General features: G+C 47.5%; 1 protein-coding gene across 1 annotated transcript in view; it reads right to left on the reverse strand.

Moving 5' to 3' along the window:
• The window catches only part of VWA3B (von Willebrand factor A domain containing 3B), a 134,856-nt gene that overhangs the window by 56,333 nt on the left and 51,413 nt on the right, over nt 1–27,110 (reverse strand). The window contains exons 10-16 of the mRNA XM_036302281.1: nt 18,885–19,039; nt 15,892–16,030; nt 14,519–14,650; nt 13,166–13,264; nt 9,994–10,176; nt 4,237–4,364; nt 933–1,090 (exon numbers count right to left, since the gene is read on the reverse strand). Of these exons, the coding sequence (XP_036158174.1) occupies nt 933–1,090; nt 4,237–4,364; nt 9,994–10,176; nt 13,166–13,264; nt 14,519–14,650; nt 15,892–16,030; nt 18,885–19,039 (994 nt within the window). The remainder of the gene's footprint in view (nt 1–932; nt 1,091–4,236; nt 4,365–9,993; nt 10,177–13,165; nt 13,265–14,518; nt 14,651–15,891; nt 16,031–18,884; nt 19,040–27,110) is intronic.

Here is a 27,110-nt window from a genome sequence, read left to right on the forward strand (position 1 = left end):
ACACACACACAGACACACACAGAGAGACACATACAGAGACACACACAGAGAGAGACACACACAGACACACACAGACACACACACAGACACACACAGACACACAGACACACACACAGACACACAGACACACACAGAGAGACACAAACACAGACACACACAGAGAGACACACACACAGACACACAGAGAGAGACACACAAAGACACACACACACAGACACACATAGACACAGACACATACATAGACAGACACACATACACGAACACAGTAAAACTGGGTAAACTGAATAAGATTGTGTCAATATCCTACTTGGAATATTGTACTATTACTAGAGGCCTGATGCACAAAAATTTGTGCACTCGGGGGGTCCCTCAGCCCAGCCTGCTCCTTCTTGCAGTCTGGGAGCCCACAGGGGATGTCCGACTGAGCTTAGGCCTGCTCCTCATGGGAAGCAGGCCTAAGCCACAGTCAGACATTCTTAGCACTGCTGAGGAGGTGGGAGAAGCTTCCGCCACCACCACTACACTTGCAGCCATCAGCCTGGCTTGTAGCTGAGCGGAGTTCCCCCTGTGGGAGCACACTGACCACCAGGAGGCAGCTCCTGCATTGAGCGTCTGCCCCCTGGTGGTCAGTGTGTGTCATAGAGACCGTTCAGTCCTGGTCATCCACCATTACGGTCAATTTGCATATTACCCTTTTATTATATAGGATTTTTGCAAGATGTCACCAGTCTGGGGGAAGAGTGGGCATACAGAATTTCTCTGTATTATTTCTTACAACTGCATGTGAATGTACAAGTATCTCACTAAAATTTTCAATTAAAAAACCACCAGGTTAGGCTTATTTTATAATATTGTGTGGGTTTCATTTTATTCTATTCCTTGCTTTGAAGAACAACCATTAATGACATTCAAACCATTTTGTTCACAGATACCTGCATGGAGGAGTTTCTTTTTCTGAATCTGTTGATGTGAAAAGTCTTCTGGTACTTTCGACATATTTAGGGAGGACACCCAGGTTGCTTCAACATCAGAGTGAGGATTTGAACATTTTTCTGGGGTTGAAACCAAGGAACAGATTTCTTTTTGATGCCTATTTTGATTTAGATAAAAAAAAATAGACAAAGAAAAAGGAAGAACAAAAAGAAAAAGGCGGGGGAAAACATAAAATTTTCATCAAGAAGGCAGAGTTAGGTCAATAGTCATATTGAAAGTTGCAAACTTAAAGAAGTGAGCTCCCCTCCCCACTTACTAGTAGGTAACGTGTAAGAACAGCCCTTGATCGCTGTCCCACCAGAAGAGTGGACAGGGACCCAGATCTGGAGCCACTAGATATGGCTCATATCGCAGCTCTCGTCCTTCCTGGCTGTGTGACTCAGGGAGGTCGCCCAACCCTCTCTAAACTTCCTCGCGGTCCTTATCTGCAAACTGTGGGAACCAGCTGTGCTCTGACTGCAGGGGCCCATGTGAGGACCAACACGAGGAGAGCCGGCTGTAAACCAGGAAGCACTACAGCAGTGGTTCTCAACCTTGGCTGCACATTAGAATCACCTGGGAATCTTTTTAAAATCCTGATTTCTGGGCCTCATCCTCCGGAAATTCTGTTTCTTTGTTACTAATGTTGTGGCCTCACCCCATAACAAAGAGAATTTCTGGAGGATGAGGCCCAGAAATCAGGATTTTAAGAAGATTCCCAGGTGATTCTAATGTGCAGCCAAGGTTGAGAACCACTGCCCTACAGGAACCCATGTCTCTGACCAAAGGGTTGAACAACCAACTCTTACAAAAGCCTTGGAACCCCTGGGGGCAACACCAGATCGCAGCAAAACATTCTGGTACAGATCTGGGGCCAAAAGGGACCCTGAAATGGCCCCGTATTTTCCTGGACATACCTTCTCTGAAGCTCTGAACACAGCAGCCGCAGAAAGGAAAGTTTCCAGAACCATCTCCTGCTCCAGCAAGTTCGACATGCCCTCCCTCTTCACTCCATCCGCCCCCACACCGTGCCTGCTCCATGGAGCACCACCCAATGCGCACAGTCCTGTGTACCCCACCCCACTGTGCATCTGTGACAGAGGGGCCAGGCCCACATTCCCCTGTGTGTCCCAGTTCTCCTGGTTCCTCACTTGTACTCAATAAATGTTTGAAAAAAAGAAGAAAGAGAAGATAGTTGGGGGCTATTTTTTTTCTGCTGGTGGAAAACTAGAACACGGCAATTTGGTTTTATGTTACAAGGATATAGAAACAGGAGGCACTGCATTTCCTCTTTCCTCTCTGTTAATTCAGAGCTCCTATTAGGTGCAAGCATGCTCTCGTTCAGTCCACCCAACTGTTCCATGACTACCATTACTCCCATGTTATAGATGAGGAACCTAACATGCAATGGGAGGAAGCCCAGATTAAAACACTTTTCCAGATTACATAAGAGGTCACACCGGTACTCTGGAACCTGCCGCCCCTTCCAGCCCCTAAAAAGAGATATATAAAAGAACTAGAATGCAAGTATAGTCAACTGACCAAGCCAACTTCCTGAGGTTTTTTGTTTGATTAAACAAGGAGACAAGGGCAGTTGAGGTACTGGCTGAAGCACAGATAATGTAATTTACACTGAAGTGCTGCCGATTAACTTGATTCTGAATTTATTTGTTCAAATCCTCTCAATTTAGAAGGTACACCTGAGATTTCCCAAACAAATGCTTTAAAAAATGATATTGTAAAGCCTCATTATAAGAGATGCCCAGAATAACAGTTATCTTGTTTTACTGATTCCACGCTCATATCCTGCCCCCAGCCCATATTAATGTTTAATTTGCTAATAGAAATATATTGAATTTTGATGAAGAGGAAATAATGGTTAATAAATGTATTTTCTAACTTCTTTCCATTTTGCTATCATTCTTTTCTTTCTTTCTTTATATTTTTTGTTGTTAATCTTCACCCAAGGATATTTTTTTCCATTGATATTTTTAGAGAGAGTGGAAAGGAGGGAGGGAGGAAAGGAAGGAGGGAGGTAGGAGAGACAGAAATAAATAAACAAACAAACAAACATCGATGTGAGAGAGAAAATCAATTGGTTATCTCCTGCTTGTGCCCCCACCAGGCTAGGGATCGAACCTGCAACCCAGGTACGACCCTTTGGTGTGCAGGCCGATCAGAGCTCTATCCACTGAACCACACCAGCCAGGGCTGCTATCACTCTTTTAAATTAAAAAAAAAAAACCTCCTGATAGAGTATTTATATGAAGCTGTGATACTTGAATTTCTGTACAATACTAAATCATTTTAATAAGATTTGACACATTTTCTGAATGTTGGGATTGGTTTTGATTTTGTGTTTAAAAACTACTAATTAGAAACACATTAGAATATAGAGTAGGAAAAGGCCCAAGAAATCATCTATCCCAAATCCTAACGCCACACCCACCATTTCAAAGATAAAGAACCAAGACCCACAGCAATGGATGGGTGTGGAGGGAAGATAGAACTTGCCAACAGGCAGAGCGAAGTTGGACTTGGGTTCCCTGCACACGGGTGCCCTGCTCTGCCTCGCGGGCTGGGCGTGTTCACACCGGTGTCAGGCCTCCTTCCCTGCACACTCGTGCTGTGCCTGCCTGGCTCGGCTGGGCGTGTTCATGCCGGTGTCAGGCCTCCTTCCCTGCACACTCGTGCTGTGCCTGCCTGGCTCAGCTGGGCGTGTTCACACTGGTGTCAGGCCTCCTTCCCCGCACACTCGTGCTATGCCTGCCTAGCTTGGGCTGGGCCAGTTCACACCGGTGTCAGGCCTCCTTCCCTGCACACTCGTGCTATGCCTGCCTGGCTTGGGCTGGGCCAGTTCACACCGGTGTCAGGCCTCCTTCCCTGCACACTCGTGCTATGCCTGCCTCACTCGAGCTGGGCCAGTTCACACCGGTGTCAGGCCTCCTTCCCTGCACACTCGTGCTGTGCCTGCCTCACTCGGGCTGGGTGTGTTCACACCAGGTGTGGATAAAGCTGGCACTGCTTCTGAGGTCCATGCGAGGGCTTCAGAACTTACTTATCAAGTGAACATGTGGCCTCCTTAAGCCAATCCTTACTAAATTATTGGATGATAAATTCTCTTTGCTTAGAAAAATCCTAACGTAGTCAAACTGTGTGATTCTTTCAGAGAGACATCACAAAGCATCACAGAAGGAAGAAGTGTCAAGGAGCGCAGAGTATCGGCGGGCTTGGGGCAGGGAGACAGGCAGTTTGGCAGCTCACTTGTCGCCTTCCTTTTCGCCGTTGTACCACCAGTCCATGATCAAGGACTCAGAATACAGGTTTTGCATCTTCTCCAAATCATTGCGTCCCTGTTCCATTTCCTTAATTAAAAGAGTGAGATCTTCATTCTGCCCAAATGAGAAGTGAATACACTATGAGATCACATAAGAGTTCACCCTGCAAACATGTCTAACACAAGACCAAGTGTACCAGGAAAAGAAGAATCTAAAAAATTTCATGTAGTTCTTGCATTATTCCATTTTAAACAGCTTTATTGAGGTATAATTTACGTACAGTAAGCTAAATGTATGGAAAGTGTACCATTTGAATAGTTTTGACATTCAAACCTGTGAAACCATCATTGTAATCAAGACAATAAACATATCCATCACCCCCAAAAGTTTCCTCATGCCCATTGTAAATCTGCTCTCCCCACCTCAAGTTTCCCTCCATCCCCAAGCAACTATTCATGTGCTTTCTGTCACTGTAGTTTAATTTCCCAGAATCCTATCTAATAATAGACAAAGATTCAAATTGACCGTACCTTCGCTATGCCCACCATTGGCTAATCAGAGTGATATGCAAATTAACCGCCAACAAAGATGGCGGTTAATTTGCATATGTAGGTGCGAAATGGTGGAGCGAAGACTGAAAGCGGCTCCGACTGGAGCAGCGAGGGCTTTGAAGGCGGCTCCGGCTGGAGCAGCACCAGTTTTCCTCTGGCACCCAGGACCCAGGCCTATCTGCACGAATCTTTTCGTGCAACAGGCCTCTAGTTTTACATAAATGGAATCATAGAGTATGTACCCTTTTTTATATAGCTTCCTTTACTCGGACAATTATTTTGAGCTTCCCTCATGTTGTAGCATGAATAATTCGTTCATTTTTATTGCTCAGTATTATATTGTATACTGAATCCCAACATTTAATCACCTGTTGATGAGAGTCTGAGTTGTGTCCAGGTTTGGGCTATTATTAATAAAGCTATGAACATTTGTGTACAAGTCTCTGTATGAACATCTGCTTTCATTTCTCCTGAGAAAATATCTAGGAGTTGGAATGGTTGGATAATATGGTGAGAAATGTTAAAATTTTAAAGAAACTACCAAACTGTTTTCCAGAATGGTTGTACTAGTTTACATTCGCACATTCTCCACATTCTTGCAAACACTTGGTATGGTCAATCGTTTTAATTTTACTTATTCTAACAGCTGAGCAGTGGTATCTCCTCATGGTTTTAATTTGTATTTCCCCTAATGATTAATAATGTTAAGCATCTTTACATGTTCTTATTTGCCGTACATATATTTTCTTTGGTGAAGTATCTGTTCAAATCTTTTGCCCATTTTTTGAGTTTCCTTATCATTGAGTTTTTAGAGATATTTATGTATTTTAGATGGAAGTCCTTTATTACATATACAATTTGAAAATAATTTCTCCCAGTCTACAATTTGTCTTTTCATTACCCAATTTATCTATTTGTTCTTATATAGGTCATGCTTTTGAAATCCTATTAAAATTTTTTTCTAATATAAGATGACAAAGACTTTTTCTTTTTTTATAAAAAGTATATTTTTATTGATTTCGGAGAGGAAGGGAGAGGGAGAGACAGATAGAAACATCAATGATGAGAAGGAATCATTGATCGGCTGCCTCCTGCATGCCCCCTACTGGGGATCGAGCCTGCAACCTGGGCATGTGCCCTGACAAGGAATCAAACCATGACCTCCTGGTTCATAGGTCAACGCTCAACCACTGAGCCATGCCAGCCAGGTACAAAATTCATTTTTTATATTAACTTTGCATCCTACATTCTTGCTAGTTAACTTTAGTTCCAGTAGCTTTCTGTATATTCCCTTGAATTTTCTACATTGATAACTATGTTGAATGAAAAGACAGTTTCACTTTATTCTTTCCAATCTGTATGTCTCCGCCACCCTGTTTTATTGTCCTAACCAGAACCTCCATTCCACTGGGTTGAACAGGCATGGTAAAAGCAGACATCCTTGTCATTTTCTTGCTTTTGAGGGAAAGCACATACTCTTTTACCATTAAAGTATGTTGTTAGCTGTAGGTTTTTCACAGAAACCACTTGTCAGACTGAGGAAGTCCATTCTATTCATGCTTTACTGACAGCTTTTATTAGAAATGCATGTTGGATTTTATCAAAGCTTTTTCTCCATAAATTGTGATGATTGTAAAGTTGGTTTTTAAAAGCATGTTAATATGGTTAATTGCACCAACCATGAATTTCTGGAATAAACTTAACTTAGTCATTATACATTAGACTTTTTATATATAGGGTATCCCCCCCAAAATGTATACACACTTTCACAGCTGATAACTCACTTAATTTTTACTCCTTTTCAGGTTTAACTGGTTTGAAATAATGGGTAAAGCCAGACTAAGTAAGCTTTGAACAAAGAAAATTTATCCTAAAGTGCCACTAGACTTTTTTTATGAACATACATGAAAGATAAAGTGTACAGTACAAAACCGGCAAGTCAACAAATTGAGGGCACACAAATACTGAATGAAATGATTCTTGATGCTTTGTATTTCCAGCAGTACCTGGATCTGAACAGCTATCAGTTTGAAAACAGCCATTGACAAAAAAAATTATTCATTTCTATAGATTCTTTTAAATTTTGAAAATGAACTGTATGTTAATAAACACTGACTTACAATCATTCAAAGTGTGTATACATTTTCAGGAACACCCTGTATATTTTGCTTTTAATTTGCCAGTTCTGTTTAGAATTTTTGTGTTTATATGCATGAGGAATATTAGCCTATAAATTTTTTATAATGTATTTATGAGGTTTTGATGTTAGGCTAATGTTAACCTCATAGGATGAGTTGGAAAGCATTTTCTTCATTCAATTTTTTGAAAGAGTTTGTGTAGAATTCATATTATTTTCTCCTTTATATATTTTATACAAATCAGTAGTGAAGTCATCTGGTCCTGGAGACTTCTTTACAAAAATATTTTTAACTACAACTTCAATTTCTTAAATAGATGTAGGGCTGTTCAGGTTATCTATTCTTGAGAGAGTTTTGGTAATTTGTCTTTTGAGTGATTTATCATTTAATCTTAGATATGATATATCATTACTTTTGCATTACCAATAAATTGTCTTTGTCTTTTTAAAATTAAACCTTTTCTTTTCAGATAATTGTAGGTTCGCATGCATGTGTAATCTATATATATATAAAAGCCTAAGTGACTGTTACAACCAGATGACCAGCTGGTAGCTATCACACGCACTGACCACCAGGGCACATACGCTCAATGCAGGAGCTGCCTCCTGGTGGTCAGTGTGCTCCCACAGCCAACCTCCCATGGTCCCTTCCCCCATCCGGCCAACCTTTCATGGTCTCTTCCCCTGAACTGGGTGATACGGCCCCGATCAGTCCTGATTGCTGGCCAGGCTGAGAGACCCAACCCGTGCATTATTCGTGCACCGGGCCTTTAGTCTACATATATAAAAGGCTAAGCAACCATCTGACTGTCTGACTGGTAGCTATGGTGTGCACTGACCACCAGGGGGCAGATGCTCAATGCAGGAGCTGCCGAGCTGAGGTGATTTGGCAGCAGCAGTTCTCGGGTGACGCACCTGGAACCACAGGAGGGAGCCCGATTCTGGGGTGCATCACCCAAGAACCGCCCTCTCGCAATTCGGGACCCCTCGGGGGATGTCGGAGAGCCAATTTTGGCCTGATCCCCCCACACGCCAGGCTAAGGGACCTCACCTGCTGGAGGGACCGCGTTCACTCCGCAAATGACCTTTGAGCCATGGCGGCACCCCAGATGCAACCGGCCAGGGAGGGACCATGGGAGGTTGGCTCCAGGGTGTGTCCGGCCCATCTCACCCAGTCCCGCCCCACCAGCCACCTTCTAATTAACTTCCTTTCAATGTGCACGAATCCATGCACCAGGACACTAGTAAATAATAAAGAGAGATCCCATATGTTCTTCACCCAGTTTCCTCCAATGGTAACATCTTGAAAAGAAATAATATAATATCACAACAAGGATATGGAATTGATACAATCCACCAATCATATTCAGACTTCCCCAGTTGTACTTGTCCTCCTCTGTGTGTGTATATATGTGTGTTTAGCTATATACCATTCCTCTGTGCATAGCATGTCTTCTTTCTCCCTATTCTTTTCTCTTTGCCATTGTTTCTGAGCAGTTTGATTCTGATGTGACTTAGGGTGGTTTCCTTTATATTTCTTGTGTTTGGGATTCAGTACGTTTCTTGGATCTGTGGGTTTATAGTTTTAATCCAAGTTGGAACATTTCTGGCCACTGTTTCTTCAATTACACATTTAGTAGACAACTTTAACTTTTCCTCAGCTCACTGATACCTCTTTTTTTGTTTGGATTCTTTTTCTTCTCTGTATTACATTTGGATAGTTTCAATCTTTTGTTCGGCAACATATGATCTGCCGTCTATCCCATTCCATGTATTTTTCATCTCATACACTGTAGTTTTCATCTTTACAAGTTCAATTTGTATCTTACTTGTATCATCCATGTTTCTCCCTAACTTTGCATAGGTATCTAATACAATAACATTAACTGTTTTAATGCACTAACATCTGAGCCAGTTATGGATATGTCTTTATTTTTCTGCTTACATTTTCTCATTATGCACCTGTATTTTCGGGCTTCTTGCATACCTGTACTACCTGATGGGATACCAGACATTTTCAATTTCACTTTGTTGAGTGGTGGACATTTTTGCTTTCCTATTCTTATTCTTGAGGTTTGTTCGGGGATTCAGTACAGATCTTTGGAAACAGTTTGGTCCTTTTGGTTCTTGCATTTAAGATTTCCTAGGCAGCGCTGGATCAGTGTTTGGTTGCTCCCGATACTGAGGCAAGACCCCTTTGCATACTCCAGCCAATGCCCATAGAGCAATAAGGTTTTCCAGTCTAGTTTATGGGAATAGTCACTATTTCCATCTCTGTGTGGACTCTGAGTTCTGTTCCCTACAATCCTCTTGGATGATTCATTCCCCAGAATCCAGTAGTTTCATCACATGCAAGTACTAATCAGTATTCTGGCTCACTCCTCAGGACAGACAATGAGATGAAAAACACATTCTTGAAAAGAGCATTCTTGAAATATATATCCTCAGGTCAAGACTGGAAAATTTAAAAATAGAATCTTATTTATTTTCTCCCATTCGCCCATTAGAGTGAATTGCTTCATCAGATGGTCACGTGGTTATATAGTCAAAGAAGTTAGAAGACAACTACCTAGTACCTGAATTTTTTGAAAGTATCCCACATATGTCCATAAACAGCAGTGGCTAACAGATTTCACATATAGATCCCCCGGGTTGCTTGTTAAAAATACAGATTCCTAAAGTTTGGCAAAATGTTGATAATTGTTTAATTTGACTGATGGGGACATGGCGGGGGATGAGTACTCTTCTACTTTTATTAAGTTTGAAGCTTTCCACAATAAAAACCTGAGCAGAAAACAAAATATAGCAAGGCCTTGGGGTTCTGTGCCTAGAGCCTGACTCAGTAGTTACGGAGGGAGACTCAGGAATCTGCATGCTCACCTGGACCCTAGCCCAGGGGTCCCTGACAGACACTGGTGTACTCACGGTCAAGGGATCCATTTGTGCGACTTCATTGGCTTTGTGGTTGCTGTTCCCCGTCAAGGTGTGGTTCCTGGGCCTCCGGACTGTCACGGGCAGTTAAGTGAACACTCTTCTCAGCTCATCAAGCTCTTACCTGCTCAGCCTCCGGAGGACAGGCATCCCTGGAGCCCAACTGGTAGGAATGGAACTCTCCTCCAGTTAAAGAAGCAAGTTCTCTCAGAAAGTCGTTTGCCATCTTGTCATTGTAATTGAAGGAAATGGTGTAAATAGGAATTTTCTGAAAAAATTTGACTTGGTCTATAACCATTTCAGGTGGCTGAAATGAAAAGTTTTGAGAGAGAGGCGAAGAGGAGATGGAAAGAAAGAAAAAGAGAAAGAGAAAAAAAAGATGTAAAATCCCTTAGCATTTGCTCGAAGATAGTAAAACCTCAGCTGGTAATTTCCTATGTAGCAAGCAGTGAGTGGCTTCTTAGCAAGGTATCAATTCAAGTCAGTACGGAAAGCCAGCACTGCCAGACAGTGCGAGCACAGAGACCGAGGACATGGTCCTCACCCTCTGAGGGTGGGAGAAAGAATCCGGGAGAAACATTAACGAACCAAGTCCCTCAGCTTTAGGTGTGCCTAAACTTAGGATGTTGGGCTATGCATGAGACCCCTACAGGACTGCAGTCAGAGGCCAGGAGTAGAACTTCCTGACAATAAGGATTCCACAGAGTGGGGACCCTGGATATTCACGTGGCTTCCAAAGATCTCCGCCAACAGAGCAATTTCCAGCTTCAGACAAGCCATGGTCAGTGTGTCTCCCACAGAGAGCGAACAAAGAGCCATTAAGTGTCCTTCTGTGTGCTGGGCAGTCTGTTGGGGCACAATGTCCAGTTAATCCTCACAGCATCTTGTGAAGTAGATTCAATATCCTGCTAGCAGGGGTGTTATTTGCTACATCTTCTTGGGGGGTGCGGGGTGCTATTTGGCAGTATCTATCAAAACATATTCCTTTTGCCTGAGCCCACCTCTCAGAATTTACCCTTCACACATACTCACACATATGCACAACGATATATACTAGTAGGCACAGTTACTTTTGCAATGTTGTTCATAACAGAAAGATTGAAAACAACCTAAATGTCCATCTTCAGGGGACATGGCTAAGTAGCCATGTGAAAGAATAGTAGGCAGCTATAAGACAATGAGGAAGCTCTTTATATTGTTTTATTAATAAGGGTCCTCAGAGCTGTGGTGTAACATGCTGCCACTTGTATATTTTAAAGAAAACGTATGTATAAGTACATATCTGCTGGCAAACAAACTATCTCTGAAAGAAGAGAGGAGACACTGGTAACATCCATTGCCTCTTAGCTGGTGAACAGGAAGTAGAAGGAGAATTTTCTCTGTATGTTCTTGTGTACCTTTGTAATTTACACCATGTCAGTGTATTACTATTCAAAAATTACATAAACAAAGTAATTTTGAAGGTGGATGTTTTATGAAATCTATAGTGGAATATGGTGCAGTCATTGAGAATGATGTTTCTTAAGAATTTCTCATGACTTGAAAGATTTGCACATATTAGATTTTTTAAAAGCAAAATTGACTTGTGAATGATTTCACTTTTGTTCTTTCTTATGCTTATGCTGGTCTATATCTCCTAAATTGCAATAAAGTCAGTGGGAGTCTGCTAACAAGAAAGGACCTCTTGTCCAGATGACTTTCGAGTCAGGCCCCCAGCCCCCTGTTTCTAGGGGCTTCTGGCCGTCCAGGAACTACAAGTGCTCAAACGCGGCTTCCTCCACCAGCAACCTCCAAGCCTTCATTAAATCAAGTCAGTTGACATCATCATCGTTAGAACCAGAAATCAGTCAGCTTGACCTCTTTCTCCCTTGCTCCCACTTCTCCTCACTCGGCCGGCCCCACAAGCCCCTCCCGAATCGGTCACCGAGTCCTTTAGGCCACTTCCACGATCTCATCTCAGAAGAGAGTCTCCTTGTCCCCCTTTCTGATGCTCCTACCCGAGGTGGTTCCTGACCAGTGATCAAGGTCTCTCTGCCCCTGGCACTGACAGGCATATGTCTAACGCACAGTGGACAGAACCATACGCTCCTCTGAGCACCCCTCCCCGCCTGTGGTGAAACCCACCTTTCCAGGTGGCCGTCTAGGACCTTCACAATCTCCCCAACCTAACTTTCAAGGCTCTGCCTGACACTCTTCTCTCATTGCCTTGTTCTCACACTGTTTCTCTGAACAGCCCCTCTGCTCCTTCTACCCAGAATACCAGCCACCTCCTCTGTTTACAACATTCCTTTTCATCTTTCCAGACGCAGCGGGATGTCCCCTCCTCACGTGCCTGTCTTCTCTTTGCTCAGACATCGCAGAGCACCAGCACGCCCATCTGTCGGGTTACTGGACGCCCCAGCACGTCCCTGCAGTGCCAGCTTCCCTAAGCAGGGACCTAGGCACCTTTGCAGCCTCACACCTGGCGCCACACGTAGAACATCACAGGGCACAACACTCTGCTTCTGAGAGAAAGTACAGTGACGTGGATGGGAAATCATGTCAAGTACAACTTTACATACATGGTCTCGGCCACAGTAAGTCTAACGCCGCGGCGAGCTCTGCTATGTAATCCCTGGACCACTGGGCACAGGGTATTGCACACTGTTGGCCCAGCTGTCTTCACATGCACACATGTGAAGGAAACGAGTGGGTACCAATTCACTCTAGTGGTTAATTTACATGGCCTGGCCTGCAAATGTGTGTATTTACTGAATGCCCAGAGCATTAGTCTTTCATTCACAAAGCTCAAAAGAAGAAGAACAGACTCCGCTGAAACTTTCAAATATTTCCAGTCAGGCTAAACAGAACAAAGAACATTTCACTAGCAAGGCATGCTTCCCTTTAAATGATCACCGAGTTAACATTAGGGGTAAAACCAAGGGCGTGTGCAGTGACATGTTTAGATTCAGAGTCCCCGGAGGAAAAAAGAAAAAGACTCTTCTCCCTCTTCGTTTATAATAAAATGTAAACCAGAGTTCAATGGAAGGCGGAGAGCTCCTTACATGGCTTGGTCTCCAGGCCTGTGGGTGTGTGGCCATTAACCAGACAGCACTCAAGGCCACATACATTGTCCTCAGTGCTTCCTTAGACAAAGGAATTGCTCTAGTATTTTCTCACCTCGGTTCGGGGACCCTCAGCCAAGGAAACACCTTTCCACAGCTTTTAGATGGCAGGTTAAAAGGCCCCAATCCCTTCCCAGCATCGAGTGTCAGGGCATTGGGGAGTCCCTCTTTGTCCCCAGCTCTGATCAGTACCTGGTCAGGTCTCCCGTCTGTCAAAAGGTAGATTGCTTGTGTTTCTTTATCAGCAAAAGCAATCTGCAGGGCATGCAGAGTGTTTGTGGAACTCCCGACCTACAGAAAAGAGGGAGAGATAGCCGGCACGCACCTGAATCTCAAGAAAGATCTCAAACCAATGTTACGTTCTGCTTCCAGAAAGAAAGGGAAGTGCTTGTGAAATAAAAGATGCATGAAAATGATACTGAGATAATCATTTAAGCCCAGGCATCCCAAGAAGCCAGCCCCTGGGTGTGCCATCAGGCCTCCCTCCAAGGTCCTGGGGCTGGGGGAAGCCAGGGCCAGGCCCCCCTGTCCTGACGGCAGAGCTCGGAGTGCAGGTCCCTGTGAGGCACTAACACAGCCACTGCTCATCCAGCTGCCAGCATGGCTTAACCCTGCAGCCTGAGCACACCCCGGCGGGGATATGTTTGTTTCAAACCAGGACTGATTCAGGACACCCGTGTTCACAAACACAAGTGAGCCATCGTTAGCAATCTGGAGGTTCAACAAAGAAACTGTAAGTTTTAAAAACTCTTGTGGTTTCTGCCCAGGGGTGCAGAGCACTGGCAGGAATGCCACTCCCAAACTCGCAGTGAAAATGCCAGACAAGTGGCAGGCCCCCGGACAGCTGTCACACCCACCAGAGGGCACAGGGCAGCAACGGGCCAAAATACAGGGCGGGCGGCACCTGCAGTCAGGCGGGGCGCACTGGCTTTCCGGGCCAGGATGCAGCCAGACACTCGTAAGAAGAGTTTTTCTGGGATGACTGCGAATCGGTGGAGGCTGCCCAGGGGTACTCGGCCTGGATGCCACAGCTACAGGGGAATCTGTGCTCTCTTGGCTTTTTTACCACAGACCCCAGGGTGCTCACAGAAGAGCCTGGGGGAGTCCCAAGAACGTCTCCTTCATGGTGCAGGATGGGGGAGAGGAACAGCGGCCTGAATCCCCAGAGACCCTCCCTCTGCCTCCCCACAGACCCAAAGCCTTAGTCTGCACGTGGTGGAGTGGGGAGAAGGGCACCTGCCACCCTGGGCCCCGGTGGGAACCAGCACAGCCGAGGAAGGAAGGAGGGAGCAACAAGCCCTCGACACCTGCAGAGGAACGGGCTGGGCTGGGCTCGGAGCTGTGGAGCTGCGGAGAGGCCCACCCCCTCGAAAGACACCGACCACCGAGACGGGCCCATGTGGCCTGAGGAAACCAGGTGAGTGTGTGTGTGTGTGTATGAAGCCACTGCCATTCTCGCAGCTCAAAGCACGTTCCCTGGGATTTCCCCAGGATCAGCTCAGCAGGGATCAAGCGGCTGCTTCTCCCAGCCCCCGTCCTTCTCACCTTCATGTCTCTAACCCAGGACTGAGCCCCTTGCAAGTTATCTTCATTGATGTCAACAAGTCTTTCCCGCCAAGCAACTGCGTGAGCATCAAACTGCACAAAATTGAACTTCCTTTTAAATTTCAGCTGTTCCTGTAAGAGACAATTATTATTTAACCATCAAATCACTCAAATGTAAGAAAATATTAGGACAGGTCATGGTTTGATAAGTTTTAATCACCATGATATCTATTTTCAGTTCTAGAAGGTAAAAACTACATTCAACAGAGAAAATCTTTTCTGGTACAGGCGGCTTTTAAGTAAGTTAGACACAGTTTAGATAGTAAACATTTACAAATGTATATAAGCATGAATATACACTATGTATCATATATGTATACTAGAGGCCCGGTGCATGAAATTTGTGCACGGGGGGGGGGGGGGGTGTCCCTCAGCCCAGCCTGCACCCTCTCATATCTGGGACCCTTTGGGGGATGCCCACAGTCAGACATCCCTCTCACAATCCAGGACCTCTGGCTCCCAACCGCTCGCCTGCCTGCCTACCTGATTGCCACTCACTGCTTCTGCCTGCCGGCCTGATCACCCCCAACTGCCCTCCCCTGCTGGCCCGATCGCCCCCAACTGTCTCTAAGACTGATATTAATGATACACCAAGTGCTCTCACTAAATGCAACATGCTTAAGAAAAAGAAATTCGAAGCAGAGTTCCACTTTGGCCATCTTTCTGGCAGGGCTATGACTACGTAACTCTGTTCACTTGCCTCCCATCAGCCCCTATTTCTCCGACAGGTCTTCCCAATGAGAAGCTGCACTTTGTAGTTGTCCACGCCCCCCCCCCCCCCATTATTTTTTGTGGTTAATACCTCACTACTGCTGGCCCGTGACAGTGCTGTGATGCCCATTTCCAGGTGTGGGAACTTGGGGTTAGGACACACGGCATCTGCTTCAGGCCTACAAGCCAGAGGCAGCACAGGAGTGAGCACGGGACGCTCCTGCTCGCCAGGCTGTGTCTGTGCGCACGTAGCACCTTCACCCACTGGGAATTAAAGTTCCAGTGTGGCCTACAGATGAAAACCATGAAGGTGTGTGCACGCACAGACTTCAGGACAGAGAAAACCTGCAGCAGTGGACACAGAAGCTCCCTTGATAAGCCATGTGTTACAGAAAGGACCCGCCGAAGGGAGGTCTGCTTGCCAAGGAGAACAGGCGGTTCTCGCTGGTGAAAGGAGCCTTTTCCTGAAATGACCGGCTTTCCTGTGGATTTTTTTTAGTGCAAACCTCACCGGTGCACTTCCCATTCCCACAGCAGTGAGACCAGTGGAGTTGTTTTCATGATACACAGTCCCCAATGCATGGGCTGGCAGCTCATCTAACCTGCATAAACTGGATGATCTTGTCCTTCACCAAGTCCAGTTTGCCCTTCATTGAGTGAGACGTATCAATGAGGATGTAGACGCAGTCCTTATACACTTTCCCAAAGAGGGTTCGACTCCCAGCCTGTAGCCATTCAATCCTAGGCAGGAAGTAGTTTGAACGTGAATGGTTAGGGCCTGTGGAGCGAGAGCACCTTCCTAAGAACTTCATGAGACGCCTACAGAGGCCAGAGCTGGGCTGCGCTGTTATATACAATCTCCTGTGGGTGGATTACTCATGTTGAAGGGTTTCTGTGGACAATCCTACATTTGGGCTGGTTCCCTCATTGACTCCCCCTCCCCTAACCATCATCATTCCAAGTAAAACAGAACCAGGAAAATTAATGGGACAGAAAATAAATCCAATACTGGGTTCCAAATTCAAAAGTAAATAATTTGCAGTCATCTGAGAGTCTGAAGCCCTCAGCTATGACTTCAGACCACTTTCCTTCTAGCCCTGCTGACCATAATCCCTGGTAACACCAGCGCATTCCTGGAGCCTCGATGGACCTCATGCACAATGCCAGGCGCCCCAGACCCCTGCAGTGACCATGTGCCAGGCCGCTGTGTGTGCAGGGCTGCTTCTGGGGACGGGCTGGGCTTCCATCACAGGAGGCAAACCTAAATTCATGGCTGCAGGCAAAGCCTGGGCGAGGGAACAGTGAATACAAAAATACCCGAAACTGAGTTCAGAGTTCAGCAAGGTCTAGGCAACTAGAATTAGTAGGACAGACACTGCTGGAGAGTACTGAATGAAATGAAATACAGCATAATAAAATTTGTGAGAGACAGCTAAAGAGCTACTCAGAGGAAATTTTATAAAATAAATGTTTATTCCCTAGCCAGTTTGGCTCAGTGGATAGAGTGTCGGCCTACAGACTGAAGGGTCCCGGGTTTTATTCTGGTCAAGGGCACATGCCCATATTGCAGGCTCGATCCCCAGTAGGGGGCATGCAGGAGGCAGCTGATCAATGATTCTTTCTCACCATTGATGTTTCTATCTCTCTCTCTCTCTCTCTCTCTCCCTCTCTCTTCTTCTCTGAAATCAATAAAAATAAAAAATGATAAAATAAAAGCAAAACAAACAAAGGAAAATAAATGTTTACACTAGAAAGAAAGATCTCAAATTAGTGATATCCATTCTAAGATACTTAAACCCAAAGTAGGGGAAAAGAAATAAATAAAAAGGGTGAGAGTAAAAAGTAATGGCATAGAAAGGAGAAAACCCTGCAGAGAAAAACACACAACAAAACCAAAGGAAAGATGAATAAAATGGATACCTCTAGCCAGACTGCTTAGAAAATAAAGAGGACAAGTTACCAATATCAGCTCTATGAGCATTTACAGAAATTGAATACGTAATTAAAAACCTTCCCACAAAGAAAAACTCCAGGCCCAGATGGCTTCAGTGGTGAATTCCACAAGCATTTAAGGGAGAGATGATACCAATTCTCCACGGGAAACGGAGAAGGAGAGAAGACTTTCCAACAAACCTGGTGTGACAATAGGGACAAAAGACCTGGCAGCTGCCAGGCAGAATGTCTCCTAAGTAGCATCCTTTTTCCCAGACCTGAAATCCAAACAACTCCTCCCAAAAGTCAACCTTGAAACTATAGGCAGAGATGACTCTAGACATAAGGATTCATTTTTCTGAGTAACCCTTCACCAATAACCCATTACCAACTAGGTTTTGAGAAGTTGGGGCTCCAAAGACTTAATATGGAGACAGGTGTCTGCAGCCTATACCTTTACAGCAGAGAACACAGAAGGAAGTAGGGAACTCTCATTTCCAAGCAGCTACTGCAGGCTGGTCCTCGCCTATACTCATTACATTTAGTCTCTAATCTAATCCATAGAACACATTTCTTTTTTTTTTTTTTTTAAATATATTTTATTGATTTTTTACAGAGAGGAAGGGAGAGAGATAGAGAGTTAGAAACATCGATGAGAGAGAAACATCGATCAGCTGCCTCCTGCACATCTCCTACTGGGGATGTGCCCGCAACCCAGGTACATGCCCTTGACCAGAATCGAACCTGGGACCTTCCAGTCCCCAGGCCGACGCTCTATCCACTGAGCCAAACCGGTTTTGGCGAGAACACATTTCTAAATGGCATTATATTCCCACTTTATAATGGAGGAAACTGATGCACAAAAATATCAACAACTTTGCCCAGGGTCACACAGCAAGTGCAGAGTGGGGATTAGAATCCAGCTCTCTCTGACCCTGGAGCCCATGCACCTGAACGGATCTGGTCCTCATGGTCTAAGCTGTCCCTGCCTCAGGAGGTGAAAGCATGAGGTGGATCATTCCCAGGGGTCTGAGGTTGAGGCCACAGCAAATATTAACAGCAGGGTGGAGAGGGACCACATGAAGTTATTTTTAGCTGATTTCTAAAAAGCATATCTATATATATAAAAGCCTAATTGACCTTTAGGCCTGGTCAACTGAACAACCTCCCTCAGCCGGCCAACCTCCTGTGGTTCCTCCCCCGGGCCAGCCTGATTGGGACTGGGCGAAACAGCCCAATCGGCCTGATCTCCAGCCAGGCCGAGGCTGGTGCACAAATTCGTGCACTGGGCCTTTAGTATCCATATAAATTTTTCCACTATAATCAAATGTTTCACATTGTAACAGTTGCCCTGAAGTGTAATATTCAAGAGGACCGATGGAATACAGTCTCGCAATACCTTCGCCCACAACTCTGAGGAGAAGCGCTCCTTAGCCGCCTACAGTGATGCACAACCAGCATGTTAACTACACCTTTGCTGTCTTTAAGAATCTGAATCCAAACATCACCCTTTGGTATTAACAACAAGGCCACCGGCAAACCACCAGCAAATTGACTTAACATGTTTACTGGCCATTTCTCTTGGTTACGCTTTTACAAAGAGGTCAAGCAGATTTGAATTCAGAGAGACCAGACCTCTTGTACCCTCTGCAAACACACCAACCTGCGCCGGATCTGGGCCAGGACTGCATGGATTCTCTCGGTGTACCATGTGCACTTCTCCTTGGTAACGCAGACGTGGACCAAGCTCCCGTCCTTCCAGGGCACATGGACAAATCTGCTACAGTATTTCGCATGGACTGTCTTCCTATTGGTCTCCTATGGAAAGGACAAAGGACAGGAGCCACTCAGAAACAATTCCACCACGAAGAGTCTCCAGGTGGCACCTCCATCTCTGCCTTAGTCATACAGCTCATCACACTCACTCCCATGTAAAATCATTCCACTGCTGGTTCAACCAAGCGTGCACTGGGGTCTGCTCTATACGGAGGCCTGTGCTAGATGTCATGATGATGTCAGAAACATGTGTGCAACCCCGTCTGTGCCCCAGAGAAGCTGCTGTTTCCAGCGGGGGAACACCGGGGATGAGTGCAGGCAGGAAGAGGTCTGAGGACGGCACCTCGAGGCCTTCAGCATTTAGCTGGGAAAGAACTAACAAAGAATGCTGAGAACGAGTAGCAGTGAGACAGAAGGAAAAACAGGACAGTGCATTTTCTGTAAGTAAGAGAATTCAAGGAAGTACCCAAACTACATCATGTGTTGATAACAGAAAGAGACTGAGAATTGATCCCTGGATTCACAACTCAGGTATCCCTTCCAAGTGAGTTTTGGTGGAGAGGGGGCCTTTGCCTGACTGGAGTGCATTCAAGAGTGTGGAAGAAGCGCAGAATTGGAGAGTGGGAATGTATAAAACCCTTAGGGGATTGAAGTCTAGAGAGGAGCTGACGAATGAGGCTAAGGAGGCAGAGCTGGAGGCCAGTAAAGGGTGAACAGTACTTAAGATGGAACAAATAACACCATGTTTATATGCTGATGGAAAAGATCTAGAAATGAGGGCAATACTGATGATACGAATTAGAAAGGGGGAGAATGAATGAATGAATGAATGAATGAATGAGGGAATTGGGATCAGTGCACACATGGAGGGGTTCGTCTTAGACAGAAGCAAGGGCAGTTCAGCCATCCCAGAAGAAAGGAGAGGAGAACCTCCAGACACAGATGCTAGGATATTTGTAGCTGTTTGTAGGTGTTCATGGATGTTCACTCCAATGGTCAGAGCTAGGAGAACAAGGTCGCCTGCTGAGAGCGAGCACGGAGAAGATGCTGAAGTTGGAGGAGGGAGGAGCAGGTAGACGTCTGGCAGGATGAGAGTCTGCGTGGACTGGGAGAGGACATGGGACTGTGCTGCAGCACAAAAGACCCGCCTGAAGTTACAGGTCAGGGATTGAAGGTGAAGCCAGACGCATGGCTGTGTTTTTCTCCTACTTCGCCCACTGTAGTCACTGCACAGGTGTAAGGCAGAAATGGCAGAAATGGATTTAACCAGGGGTGGGGTTTTGCCAGGGAGTGCAAGAATGTGAGAGAGAAAGTAGCTGAGGATGTGTGAGAGGGACTAAGGATAGAGAGAAGAGAGAAGAGAGGGCAGAAACAACAAATCGGACGTCCCAGAGGGGTTGAAAGGTTGATGCAATTAGGACAGCAGAGGAAATGACCTAAAAAAAGTGATCAAACAGTGGACCTTTGGAATTGATTATATGGGTTATGATTACACAGCTATTTGTAATGACAATGTCAATGGTAGCCTATGGCAGGAGTGGTATATAGGGAGTAGAGGAGAACGTCGTTGGAGAAGAGTAGGTCAGAGATGAAAGGTCGGGGCCATCTACATGGTATTGACATCACTAGGAATTGAAACAGGGCCGGTGACAGCAGCCACAAGCTTCATCGCCAAGCACTGATGGAGGTGGCCTGGATCACAGTGGGTGACAGCCACAGAAGGTGTAGTGGATGGTACATTCTGATGACATGGGAAGAGGGCAGGAGGATGACCAAGAAGCAGCAAACAGGAGCAAAGAGGCTACTGCCCACCCCTGCCCACTCCCAGCCCACAGGAGGGGAGTGAACCCAGAGTCTGGGAGCGAGAACCCAGACAAGCAGGAGAAGGGAACACCTCAGATCGCCGGAGGCTCCAGGGGTTTGCTGATGGCTTCTAGGTTCAGAGGGCACAGTGGGCGGGTTCTGGGAGTCAGGGAGAAAGGGAGACTCGGGAAAGGGAGGTCAGAGCCACACACGAGTGAGATTCAGGGGCCCTGTGGTGACGGATGCGAACCGGGGTGAGGGCATTGATGAAATCAGCCCTGATGCCGCCAAGGTGGGCAGAGGGGAAGCTCATCTCCCCGCAGCCCCAGGGGAAGGATGTCCTCTCACTCTCACCACGTTCCTGGGATGGCACCCATGAGAGTTCTGTCTACTCAACCCCAACACGCGGCCTCTGCCGACTGTGCCTTGCACACTCCCAAGTAGAAACACACCAAACCCTATGGTATGTGAATCCAGGGTTAGGCAGCAGAGTCTCAGAATGGGGAAACCACCGTGTGAGAGCCAAGCAGCTTTGAGTTCAACCCCGGCCTCCACCTGTCATGAGGTGGCAGGTGAGTTGCCTCACCATTCGGAGGCCCTGTGACTTCGCTTTGTCACATGTGATATGAGAGCACAAATATGCCACTTCTGTATAAAGCACATGGGCATTCCTAAGTGCTCATTTCTGAGTTCTCGTGCGTTTAGTAAAGAAACAGGCAACGTCTGCTGGGTGTCTCCTGGGCACCAGGCACTGTGCTCAGACAGGCATTTCTTTTCATTTGGACTTTACACCACCTACTACAGATGTGGAGAGTGAGACTAAAAGAGGCTGAATTATTTGCTCAACATCTCATAATTAGTAACTGGTAGAAACAGTGTGCATACCCAGGTCTCCTCGCTCCAAATCTGGTGCACTTTCCACCAAACCAGACTGCCTGGTATAGAGTAAGGGCTCAATAAACATTTGTTAGAGGAAGAGATGGTGCGACCAGAGTGGGTTTGGGAACATCAGGCCTGGCTTTGTATGTGAGCAGCATAGGCAACCGTGCCTGTGATGTGATTTCAGGGGTGCCCTGAAATTTCATGTTACTAGACTTTGCCTGAAATGTCCTAATTAGAAACGCATTCCGTCTCCTCCTCCCACCTGCTCATTATCTTGGAAATGCTACACAGCGAGGCCTTTTTAGTCATTTATTTCTCAGTGCAAACGAGTTTCCTAGATCAGCACCTACAAACTGGTTTTTGTGGTTAAGAGTCTATGAGGCCCTGCCCATGGTAGTGCGGGAGAACCCTACACAATCTACCTCTTTCACGGCCTCGGGTTCTCCCTACCTTATACACATCACAATTTTAGGCATAAATCTGGTTTCAGATATGTAGCCCCAAATACTAAAAATAAAATTGTCCCTTTTTTTCATCAATATTTGGGAAAGAGGATAGCTGCGCTGTATACTTCTCAACTTTTACTACATTATTATTTATTAGCACAAGAAAATTGAGGCAAAATATTCCTCATTTATAAGCCAAATTATTCAAACTTTCCCTATAAAATTTCACATAAAACTGTTGAGGGAAGGAGAAAATCCGTGTTGGAGAGGCCTGAGGGCACTTCCGCGTGGCCAAGAAGGGGCAGTGAGCTAGGTCCAATGGGAAGGATTCATATTCTTTTATGATTATTACTAGAGGCCTGGTGCATGAATTCATGCACAGGTGGGGTCCAGCCGGCCCGCCCCAATATGGCCAATTGGGCCAGGCCAGCTGGAGGGAGGGGCCGCAGGTGGTTGGCCAGCCCCTGGTTGAACTCCCACTCAAATTCCCAGTTGAGGAGACAATTTGCATATTAGCCTTTTATTATACACTAGAGGCCCGGTGCACAAAAAGTTGTGCACTGGCAGGGTGGGGGGTGGGGGGAGTGTCCCTCAGCCCCACTTGTGCCCTCTCACAGTCTGGGCCCCCTTGGGAGATAACAACCTGCTGGCTTAGGCCCGCTCCGGGTGGCAGAGGGCAGGCCCAATCCCTAGGCGCAGCCCCAGGTCAGGCTCAGAGCAGGGCCAATTGGGGAGTTGGGGCGCCACCCCCTGTCATGCACAGAGCAGGGTGGATCGGGAGGTTGCGATGCCACCCCAGTCACGCTCAGGGGAGGGCCGATTGGGGGGTTGGGACGCCACCAACTGTCACACTCAAGGCAGGGCCAATCAGGGGGTTGGGGCGCTGCCCCCTGTCACACACAGAGCAGAGCCCATCAGGGGGGTTGGGGCTCCGTACCCTGTCACACACAGAGCAGAGCCAATCAGGGGGTTGGGAGCTCCCCCCTGTCACGCACAGAGTAGGGCCAATAGGGGAGTTGGGGCACCGCCCCCTGTCACACACAGAGCAGGGCAGATCAGGGGGTTGGGGCGCCGACACCTGCCACCCACAGAGCAGGGCCGATCAGGCGGTTGGGGCACTCCCCCCTGTCACACTCAGGGCAGGGCTGATGGGGAGGTTGCGGCTCCACCCCGTCACACACAGAGCATGGCCCATGGGGGGGTTGGGGCGCCGCACCCTATCACACACAGAGCAGGGCTGATCAGGGGATTGTGGAGCTCCCCCCTATCGGGCACAGAGCAGAGCCGATCAGGGGGTTGGGGCGCCTTCCCCTGTCACGAACAGAGCAGGGCGGATAGGGAGGTTGTGGCCCCGCCCCCTGTCACACACAGAGCCACAGGGCGATCACGGGGTTTGGGCGCTGCCCCCTGTCACATTGCTCCAGGGCCCAGGAGGCCTTGCAGCTCTGCTGATCCCAGTGCTGAGAGGCCTCGCGGCTCCACTTGACACCAGGGCAGTGAGGCCTTGCTGCTCAGCTGATCCCGGTGCTGGGAGGCCTCATGGCTCTGCTTGACACAGGGGCAGTGAGGCCTCGCTGCTCTGCTGATCCCGGTGCTGGGAGGCCTCGCTGCTCCACTGATCCCACTGCTGGGAGGCCTCGCGGCTCCACTTGACACAGGGGCAGTGAGGCCTCGCTGCTCCACTGATCCCGGTGCTGGGAGGCCTCACGGCTCCGCTGATCCCGGTGCCAGGAGGCCTCACGGCTCCGCTGATCCCAGTGCTGGGAGGCATATTACCCTTTTACTATATAGGATAGAGGCCTGGTGCACGGGTGGGGGCCAGATGGTTTGCCCTGAAGGGTGTCCTGGATCAGGGTGAGGGTCCCGCTTGGGTGCCTGGCCAGCCTGAATGAGGGGATGATGGCTGTTTGCAGCTGGTCACACCCCCTTCAGGGTGGGGGTCCCAACTGGGGTGCCTGGGTGAGGGGCTGAGGGCCGTTTTCAGGCTGGTGGGTGACTGAAGCTCCCAACCTCTCCTTTTTTTCTTTTTTTCTTTTTATTCTGGGATTTATTTACCTTCTGTGGTTGTCACTGAGACTGAAAGCCGGCTTTAGCTCTGAGGCTCGGCTCTAGCTCTGAGGCCTCTACTGCTGAAAGCAGGTATCTGGTTTGTTTGGGTTCTATAATTGAAACTCTGTTGCAACTCGAGCTTGGCCGGCTGGCTGAAAGCATGGGGTTTGTTTAGCGTCTATACTTGCAACATAGTTGCTTAGAGTGCAAGCTCAGAGCCCAGCAGCGGCAGGCGGGGAACCTTGGCTTCCTCCTTCATGGGAGCAAGCAAGCCTCCTGTTCGCTTCAGCTGCCTGTCTGCCGGTCGCCATCTTGGTTGGCAGTTAATTTGCATATCACCCTGATTAGCCAATGGGAAGCGTGTCGGAGGTACGGTTAATTACCATGTTTGTCTATTATTAGATAGGACTAGAGCCCCGGTGCACAAAAATTTGTGCACTGGTGGGGGGGGGGTGTCCCTCAGCCCCACTTGTGCCCTCTCACAGTCTGGGATCCCTCAGGGGATAACGACCTGCTGGCTTAGGCCCGCTCCCGGGTGGCAGAGGGCAGGCCCAGTCCTTAGGTGCAGCCCATGGTCGGGCTCAGAGCAGGGCCGATTGGGGAGTTGGGGCGCTGCCTCCTGTCATGCACAGAGCAGGACGGATTGGGAGGTTGCAATGCCACCCCCAGTCACGCTCAGGGTAGGGCCGATTGGGGGGTTGGGGCACTGCCTCCTGTCACACTCAAGTCAGGGCCGATGGGGAGGTTGTGGCGCCACCCCCTGTCACGCACAGAGCCGGCTGATCAGGGAGTTGGGGCACTGCCCCCTGTTAGGAACAGAGCAGGGCTGATGGGGGATGTTGGGGCGCAGCCCCGTCACGCTCAGGGCAGGGCCGATGGGGGGGGGTGGTTTGGGCAACTCCTCCTGTCACTCACAGAGCAGGACCAATCGGAGGGTTGGGGTGCTGCCCCCTGTCACACACAGAGCAGGGCCCATGGGGGGTTGGGGTGCCGCACCCTGTCACACACAGAACAGGGTTGATCAGGGGGTTGGGTCGCCACCGCTGTCATGTACAGAACAGGGCCTATCTGGGGGTTGCGGCGCTGCCCCCATGAGGCTGCTCCAAGGGCCGTGAGGCCTTGCGGCTCCACTGATCCTGGGCCGGAAGGTCTCGCGGCTTCGCTGATCCCGGAGCCAGGAGGCCTCGCTGTTCTGCGGCTTCCCACCGCTTGGAGCCTGTGTATGCAAATTAACTGCCATCTTTTAGCTTCTATAATTGAAACATTGTATCTTTTGGAGCTGTTGCTTCAGTAGCTCAGAGCTGGGTGGCGGCAGGCGGGGAACCTTGGCTCCCTCCATCGCCAGGGCAACCAAGCCTCTTGTTCACTTCAGCTGCCTGGCTGCCAGCCGCCATCTTGGTTGGCAGTTAATTTGCATATCTCCCTGATCAGCCAATGGGAAGCATGTCGGAGGTATGGTTAATTACCATGTTTGTCTATTATTAAATAGGATGATGATTATTGTTTAAAGTATTACACATGTCTCCTTTTTCCCTGATTGACCTCCCCACCCCGCCACGTGCCCCCCCCCGGACAAGCCCCCACCGCCCCAGTGTCTGTGTTCATGGGTTATGCTAATATGCATGCATACAAGTCCTTTGGTTGATCCCTACTCCTCTCCCTCCCCACCTTCTCTCTGAGGATTCATATTCTTAAATAACCAGGGCCTAATGTACCTTTTAAAATGAAAATTTAGTTATGCTTATTTCCTGAACTAATGACATTACTAAGTGATGTCTACAAAATCAGAAAACCAACGAGATGTCCCTACAACCCAGCAATTACTCTGCAGCCAGCATATATGCCAGGAGACAAGTCTGCGTCAATTCTGCATTTTCCTTCTAATTCCGTTTTTATATTTTCCTCCTTGCAGCTCATTGTCAGCACACAGCAGTAAAAGGACAAACATACAACATTGAGTGGTCTGCAGGCCTGAGAGAAAGGCCCTTCCCCGAGGAGCCGTGGCCAGCCCGCCTGAGTGGTGGAGGGCCTGGGGTTCACCTCCAACTTGACAGACATCTCAGTGACGATCTTGACCTTGAACCGGAGATTAGAGATACATAGAGTGTCCTGCCTTTGAGAAGGACCCCAACTTCCTCTCCCAGTCGTGTCTGCTCTGTTGCTGGCATTTCGGCTTTCACTCTGCAGTGGGGTACCTGGGCCTTTCCTACCTTCTCAAAGAGCTTTCCTTCAGTTTAGATACATTTAGAATATTCATTTTATTCCGATGTCCTGTTTCATATTGTGATACTTTTTAGTCTCCATAATTCTGAACTTTTGACAGTTTTGGTTCTATTTACATCTAGCATTTCTCAGCGTGTGGCCCCTGGACCAGAAGCCTCCGCATCATCTGAGGCTTTGGTCTAAATGCACATTCTTGGCTCCCACCCCAGACCCACTGACTCACGCGTGTAAGTGTTTAGGAGCTGTTACTATAGATCAGTGGTTCTCAATCTTCCTAATGCCGCGACCCTATAATATAGTTCCTCATGTTGTGGTGACCCCCAATTTCATTGTTACAAATTGAACATAATTAAAGCATAGTGATTAATCACAAAACAATATGTAATTATATATGTGTTTTCTGATGGTCTTAGGCGACCCCTGTGAAAGGGTCGTTCGACCCCCAACGGGGTCGCGACCCACAGGTTGAGAACCGCTGCTATAGATCCTTATCCTTCCCTGGGAGCAGAGTCAGGCACTTAGAGAAGCTGTGCTCCTTCCCGACCCACTGGCACAATGGAACTACAGCTGTCAAAGGACCTCAACATGCACACCCCCTCCCAGTGGATGGTCCCCCACAGACCTGATTTCGTGCTCACGGGGGATGCACTAAGTGCTGGCGGACAGTCACTAGGATTGGGGCATCTTTAAGATGGACCTAGGGACGCCTG

This window comes from Myotis myotis, unplaced genomic scaffold (assembly GCF_014108235.1).
Source record: "Myotis myotis isolate mMyoMyo1 unplaced genomic scaffold, mMyoMyo1.p scaffold_m19_p_30, whole genome shotgun sequence".
NCBI lineage: Eukaryota > Metazoa > Chordata > Mammalia > Chiroptera > Vespertilionidae > Myotis > Myotis myotis.